The sequence below is a fragment of the Pyrgilauda ruficollis genome, unplaced genomic scaffold (genome assembly GCF_017590135.1).
Source record: "Pyrgilauda ruficollis isolate IOZ18807 unplaced genomic scaffold, ASM1759013v1 scaffold861, whole genome shotgun sequence".
In the NCBI taxonomy this organism is placed as follows: domain Eukaryota; kingdom Metazoa; phylum Chordata; class Aves; order Passeriformes; family Passeridae; genus Pyrgilauda; species Pyrgilauda ruficollis.
Window position 1 is genome coordinate 1,913 of NW_024530611.1, and position 8,021 is coordinate 9,933.

The 8,021-nt window shown below is 51.0% G+C and overlaps 1 protein-coding gene across 1 annotated transcript; it reads right to left on the reverse strand.

Annotated features, from left to right (window-relative positions):
* Positions 1–5,793: 5,793 nt before the first annotated feature.
* C5AR1 (complement C5a receptor 1) lies at positions 5,794–6,918 on the reverse strand. The gene has a single exon (XM_041488068.1). The coding sequence runs from the start codon at positions 6,896–6,898 to the stop codon at positions 5,816–5,818; it is 1,083 nt and encodes a 360-aa protein (XP_041344002.1). The 5' UTR covers positions 6,899–6,918; the 3' UTR covers positions 5,794–5,815.
* Positions 6,919–8,021: the final 1,103 nt, after the last annotated feature.

The window sequence follows — 8,021 nt, forward strand, 5'->3', positions numbered from 1 at the left end:
AGGTGTGGCGGGAAAATTGGGATCTGGGGTAGGCCGAGGTGAAAATTCCCAAAATTCCTGAGGGAAAAGTGGGAAAGAGGGAAGTGCTGAGCACAGAATTCCAAGATTTTAGGGGGAAAAATGGGAATTGGGAAATGCCAGGCCCAAAATTCCAAGATTTTAGGGGGAAAAATGGGAATTGGGAAATGCCAGGCCCAAAATTCCAAGATTTTAGGGGGAAAAATGGGAATTGGGAAATGCCAGGCCCAAAATTCCAAGATTTTAGGGGGAAAAATGGGAATTGGGAAATGCCAGGCCCAAAATTCCAAGATTTTAGGGGGAAAAATGGGAATTGGGAAATGCCAGGCCCAAAATTCCAAGATTTTAGGGGGAAAAATGGAGGATTTGGGGAAGGCCAAGCTCAAAAATTCTGGGATTTGAGGGGGAAAAAATGGGATTTGGGGAAGGCCCAGGTGAAAATTCCCAAAATTCCTGAGGGAAAAGTGGGAATGAGGGAAGTGCTGAGCACAGAATTCCAAGATTTTAGGAGGAAAAATGGGAATTGGGAAATGCCAGGCCCAAAATTCCATGATTTTAGGGGGAAAATGGAGGATTTGGGGTAGGCCCAGGTGAAAATTCCCAAAATTCCTGAGGGAAAAGTGGGAATTTGGATGTTCCAGGCCTAACATTCCAAGATTTCTGGGGAAAAATCAGGATTTTGGGGGTAAAAGGCCCAAAATTCCAAGATTTCTGTGGGAAAAGTGGGAAAGGGAAAAGTGCCAGACCCGAAATTCCCAGATTTTAGGGGGAAAAATGGAGGATCATTGGGAAATGCCAGGCCTAAAATTCCAAGATTTTAGGGGGAAAAAAGGAGGATTTGGGGTAGGCCGAGGTGAAAATTCCCAAAATTCCTGAGGGAAAAGTGGGAAAGAAGAAAGTGCTGAGCACAAAATTCCAAGATTTTAGGGGGAAAAATGGGAATTGGGAAATGCCAGGCCCAAAATTCCTCAAATTCCTGAGGGAAAATGGGAATTTTGATGTTCCAGGCCCAAACTTCAAAGATTTTGGAGGGAAAATTGGGATTTGGGTTGTTCCAGGCCCAAAATTCCAACATTTCTGAGGGAAAAAAATTCTCCAATCCTCCCCAAATTCCGAGAGATTCAGCCCAAAACTCTGGGAATTTGGGATTTTCCTGGTTCCAACCAAGAAAATTCCTTTTTTTCCATCCCTAAATCCCAATTTGGGATTTTTTTCCCCCCATTTTTTCCGAGATGAACATTCCCAAATCCAGGTGTGGCCCAAAACTCAGGGAAAATAAAATTCCTTCGGAATCAGAGAATCCGGGAGTTAAAAAATAATTTAAAAAAAAACAACCAAAATTTGGATTTTTTTCCACCTGGAAAATCATTCCCGGGTTTAGAAAATGTGGAATTCCGGATTGAATTATATAAGGAAAAGGGGGGTGAGGGGGAATCTCATCCAGGTGCCGGAAAATCCCGATTTTCCAGGAAAAAAAAAAAAAAAATAAAGATGGAGCAACCCTGGAATGTTTCATTTTAAAGGTCAAAACACCTCCAAAATCCCATTTTTTCCTTAAAAAACCAGGATTTTCCTTAGGAAAAAAGCAAAATTTTCAGGCTCCGGCCACCAAATTCCCCCTCGGGGCTGCAGAATTCCCGGGAAAAATGAAAATATTGGAATTTCGGGCTGGTTTAGAGTGAAAAATCTGATTTTTTTATAGGGAAAATCCACATTTTTATCCCGATTTTCTTCGGGAATAAATTCCCGGTGGGAATCCTCAGTGACAGCGCCGTGCCTTGTCCTTTAGGGGTGGGGATTTGGGGAAAAAAAAAGGGATTTTTGGGGGGATTTGAGGGTTTTTTTTGGGTTTTAGGGGTGAGAATTCCAAGCGCGGCGCCGCCGCAACGCGGGAAGGACGCGCCCTGCTCGGGAAAAAAAAAAAAAAAAAAATCGGGAATTGCAGGTGCCGGGAGAAGGGAAAAAAACCGGGAAAAACCGCGGGAAAATAGAAATATAAACCCCTGAAATTGCGGATTTTAACAAGGATTTGCGGGGAAAAAAAAAAATAAATAAATTGGGGAAAAAAATCCCAAGGGTTGGGGGAGGGGAGGAAAAAGCGCCCGGGAACACCTGGAAAAGGCACACCTGGAGCAGCCCCACCTGGATGACACGGCGGATTTATGGCAGGCTGCAAAAGGGGCTCGGAACCACCTTGAAAAACCCCCCAAAAATCCCAAAAATTCCCTAAAAACCCCCGAGGTTTGGAGGCGCCCTCGGTTTTTCCAGGGAAGGGTTAAAAAAGCTGGAAAATTTGGGAGGGGTCGCCGCTGGAAAAGCGGAGGGGGGATGAATAAATCCTGATTTTATCCCGATTTTATCCTGATTTTATCCCGATTTTATCCCGATTTTATCCCGATTTTATCGCCATTTCCCCCCTCATTTCATCCCATTTTTCCCCGTTTTATCCCGATTTATCCCGATTTTTCGCTGCTTTATCCCGTTCCACCCCGATTTTAACCCGATTCATCCCGCTTTTTCGCCGTTTCATCCCGCTTTTTTTTTTCCGTTCCGCCCCGTTTTTCCCGGTTTTTTTTTTTCCCCGTTTTTTTTTCACTCACCTTTTCCCGCCGTGCCTTCAGGGGGGCGGCGACCCCCGCGCCCCCCCCGGGGGTCCCGAGCCTTCCATGGCCGGGAGCGATCCCGGGAGGAGGAGCGGGGAAAGGAAAAAAAAAAAGCAGGAAAAAAAAAGCAGGAAAAGGGGAAAAAAAAAAAAAAGGAGGAAAAAAGAGGAGGAGGAGGAAGAGGAGGAAGAGGAGGAGGAGGAGGAGCCCCCGCCCCTCCCCCCCTGCGGCCGCGGGGAGGGGCGGGAGAAGGGGGAGGGGCGGGGGGAGGGGCCCCTGCTGGGAATTTTGGGAATTTTCGGGGTTTTTTTTGGGATGGGAACGGCGGTTTTTTTGGAAATTTCGGGGGCTTGGATGTTCGGTCCTGTGGATTTGCGGGGTTTGTCCCAATTCCCGCGTTCCTGAACCCAAAAAAAATCCCGGGATTTCGTCGCTGTCCCAAAATCCCAGCCCTGCTGGAATTCCCGAATTCCTGAATTCCTAAATTTCTGCATTCCTGAATCCCCGAATTCCTGAATTCCCAAATCCCTGAACTCCCGGATTCCATCCCATTCCTTGAATTCCTAAGTCTCTGGATCCGCGAATCCCCGAATTCCTAAATTCCTGAGTTCCTGAATTTCTGCATTCCTGAATCCCCAAATTCCTGAATCCCCGAATCCCTAAATCCCCGGATTTCACTGCCGTCCCTAAATCCTAGCCCTCCTGGAATTCCTGAATTCCCAAATCCCTGAATCCCCGAATCCCTAAATTCCTGAGTTCCTGAATTTCTGCATTCCTGAATCCCCGAATTCCTGAATTCCCAAATCCCTGAACTCCCGGATTCCATCCCATTCCTTGGATCCTTGAATTCCTAAATCTCTGGATCCCTGAATCCCCGAATCCCTAAATTCCTGAGTTCCTGAATTTCTTCATTCCTGAATCCCCAAATTCCTGAATCCCTGAATCCCCGAATCCCTAAATTCCTGAGTCCCTGAATTTCTGCATTCCTGAATCCCCAAATCCCTGAATCCCCGAATCCCTAAATTCCTGAGTTCCTGAATTTCTGCATTCCTGAATTCCCAAATCCCTGAATCCCTAAATCCCCGGATTTCACTGCCGTCCCTAAATCCTAGCCCTCCTGGAATTCCTGAATTCCCAAATTCCTGAATTCCATGTCCTAAATCCCAGCCCCTAAATCCCTGAATTTCTGAATTCCCGAGTTCTTGAATCCCCAAATCCCCGAATTCCCAAATCCCCAAAATCCCCAATCCCCAAACTCCCTGAATCCCCAAATCCCTGAATCCCCAAATCCCTGAATTCCCAAATCCCCAAAATCCCAAATCCCCAAATTCCCAAATCTCTCAATTCCCCCCCATTCCATGAATCCCCTCCCCCCACAAATTCCACCCGCTGTCCCCAAAATGTCCCCAAGGGTCCCCAGGTGTCCCCTAATGACGATGATATGATGACAATGACAATGACGATGAAGATGACCATGATGATGATGACGATCACAATGATGATGACAATGATGAAGACGACCATGACCATGATAATGACGATGATATGATGACAATGACAATGACGATGAAGATGACCATGACAATGATGATGACCATCAGGACAATGATGATGACAATGATGAAGACGACCATGACCATGATGATGACGACGATATGATGACAATGACAATGATGATGAAGATGACCATGACAACGATGATGACGATCACGACAATGATGAAGATGACCATGACCATGATGATGACGACGATATGATGACAATGACAATGATGATGAAGATGACCATGACAACGATGATGATGATGACCATCAGGACGATGATGACGATGACAGTGATGACAATGACCACGACCATCACCATGATGATAATGACCATGATATGATGACAATGACAATGATGATGATGACCACCACGACGATGATGATGACCATGACAATGACCATGACCATGACGATAATGACGACGATCATGACCATGATCATGGTGACAAAGATGACGATGACAATGATGATGATGACCACCACGACGATGATGATGACCATGACAATGACCATGATGATTTGACAATGATGATAACGATGATGATGATGATGACCATCACAAGGACCATGACCATGACGATTTTGACAATGATTATAACGATGATGATCATGACCGTGATCATGACCATGATGATTTTAACATTGATGATGATGGTCATGACCATGACCATGACCATGATGATTTGACATTGATGATAACAATGATGATGATGACCATGACCATGACAAGGACCATGACAATGACCATGATCATGCCAATGATGATGACCATCCATGACCATGACCATGACAATGATCATGACCATGACCATGACCATGACCATGACAATGATGATGATCATGACCATGACCATGACCATGACAATGACCATGACCGTGATGGTGATGATGATGACCATGACCATGACAATGACCATGACAATGACGATGACAATGACAATGATGATGACCATGACAATGACCATGACCGTGATGGTGATGATGATGACCATTACAATGACCATGACCATGACAATGACAATGACCATGACAATGACAATGATGATGACCATTACAATGACCATGACCATGACGATGACCATGACAATGATGACCATGACAATGACAATGATGATGATGATGACCATGACAACGACCATGACAATGATCATGATCATGCCAATGATGATGACCATCCATGACCATGACCACGACAATGACCATGATGATGACCATTACAATGACCATGACCATGACAATGACCATGACGATGATGACCATGACAATGACTATGACAATGACAATGATGACCATGACCATGACTATGACAATGACCATGACCGTGATGGTGATGATGATGACCATGACCATGACAATGACCACGACCCTGATGATGATGATGACCACCACCCCCGCCCTCACACCACCGTGCCCTCGCTGCCCTCCTCGGCGGTGACCGCGCTGCGAGCCCGATGATGACCATGACAATGACTATGACAATGACAATGATGACCATGACCATGACTATGACAATGACCATGACCGTGATGGTGATGATGATGACCATGACCATGACAATGACCATGACAATGACAATGATGATCATGACCATGACCATGACCATGACAATGACCACAACCCTGATGATGATGATGACCACCACCCCCGCCCTCACACCACCGTGCCCTCGCTGCCCTCCTCGGCGGTGACCGCGCTGCGAGCCCGGCTGTCCCCGGCCACGCTGGTGGGGTCATCGCTGAGCACCCCCTTGAGCAGCGCCCTCCACGAGCGCCTCACCTTGCCCAGGCCCCGCCCCATCACCAGGTAGATGATGGGATTGACGCAACCGTTGACGTAGGCCAACCCGGCCACCGCGGGGTCGGCGGCCTGGGCGCCGCGGAATGCCGCCGTGCCCGGCGTGCCGGCCGCCAGCACCAGCCCCACCACGTGGTAGGGCAACCAACAGACGAAGAAGCTGACGATGACCACCAGCACCGTCCTGGTGGCCCTCTGCGACCGCCCCAGGCCGCGCGCCCGGACGCGGCTCAAGAGGCGGCCGTAGCACCCGGAGATGACCACGAAGGGCCCCAAGAAGCCGCAGAGGAAGCGGACGACGGCGACGGTCAGCTCGGTGCCGCGCTGGTGCGACCGCACGGCGCCGTAGGCCAGCACGCAGGTGGCCTTGTCCGAGAAGGGGTCGACGCGGACGGCGCGGAAGACGAAGGAGGGCACGGTCAGCAGCGCGGCCGCCGCCCAGGCGCCGGCGCAGGCCGCGGTGGCCAAGGCGGGCGTGCGGCGGTTGTGGCACCACACGGGCCGGGTGACCAGCGCGCAGCGGTCGGCGCTGATGGCCGTCAGCAGCAGGACGCTGGAGAACATGGCCAGCACGGTCAGCGAGGGCAGCACCTTGCAGGCCGCGGCGCCCAGCGGCCAGTGGTGGTCAGTGGTCAGCGGCAAGGCCAGGAAGGGCAGCGCCAGGCAGCTGAGGAGGTCGGCCAAGGCCAGGTGGGAGAACCAGACGCCGTTGACCGTGCGGCGGAGCTCGGCCGCCGTCACCCAGAGCACGGCGCCGTTGCCCAGCACGCCCAGCAGGAAGATGGCGGCGTAGAGGGCCAGCACCAGGCGGTGGCCCACCGGGACCTCGGCCGAGTCCAGGTCCTCGTAGAGGTCGCTCCAGGTGTCGTTCCAGGTGTCGCTCCAGGTGTCGTTCCAGGCGGCGTCCCAAGGGTACGGCAGGGTGGGCAGCGCGGCCATGGTGGGGGTGAGGACACCTGGGGAGGGGTGGGGCGGTGAGGAAAGGTGGTCAGGGGTCCCCAAGGTGGGTTCTTTACCCAGCCAGGTGGTCCTGAAGACCCCAAGGTGGTTCTTCTCCCAGTCAGGTGGTCCTGAGGACCCCAAGGTGGTCCTGCACCTGCCCAGGTGGTCAAGGACCTCCTAAAAGCCCCCCAACCCCACCTCACCAGGTGACCAAGGGGTTTTGGGGGATCTCCAGCCCCATTTTTGGGGTTTCCAACCCCATTTTGGGGTCTCCAGCCCCATTTTGAGGTTTCCAGCCCCATTTTGGGGTCTCCATTCAATTTTTAGGGTTCCTAGCCCCATTTTTGGGGGTCCCCAATCCCATTTTTGGGGTCCCAGCTCAAATTTTGGGGTTTCTATCTCCATTTTGGGGTTCCCAGCCCCATTTTTGGGGTCCCCAATCCCATTTTTGGGGTCCCTAATCCCATTTTTGGGTTCCCAGCTCAAATTTTGGGGTCCCCAATCCCATTTTTGGGGTCCCCAGCTCCATTTTGGGGGTTCCCAATCCCATTTTTGGGGTATCCAGCCCCATTTTTGGGGTCCCCAGCTCAAATTTTGGGGTCTCCATTCCATTTTTAGGTTCCCAGCTCCATTTTTGGGGTCCCCAGCCCCATTTTTGGGGTCCCCAGCCCCATTTTTGGGGTCCCCACCCTCCTGCGTCCCCCTCCCCACCCCCGGATGTGGAATTGCCTCATCCTCCCCTCCCCCGCCCCTTCCCATGGCGCAAGAATTTGGGAGAGGAACTGGGGAGGGGGAGGGGCGGCTCCACCCTTCCTCCCTCCCAGGGGGGTGGGGACCCCAAAAATGGGGTTGGAGACCCCAAAAATGGGGTGAGGAACTCAAAAAATGGGGTGAGGACCCCAAAAATGATCCAGAGACCCCAAAAAGACCCCGAGAATCCCCCAAAAATCTGCCCTGTGCCAAGCAGCAGCGCCCAGGTGTGCCCAGGTGAGCTCAGGTGTGCCCAGGTGAGTCAGCGCAGCAGCGACAGCCCAGAAAGATCCCCAAGGAACCCCCCAAAAAAACCCAAAATCCCCACCAGAGCCAAGCAGCAGCGCCCAGGTGAGCTCAGGTGTGCCCA

Bases quoted from the DNA above. Each gene is read 5' to 3' on its own strand.
- C5AR1 (XM_041488068.1), bottom strand. From the start codon at position 6,898: ATGGCCGCGCTGCCCACCCTGCCGTACCCTTGGGACGCCGCCTGGAAC.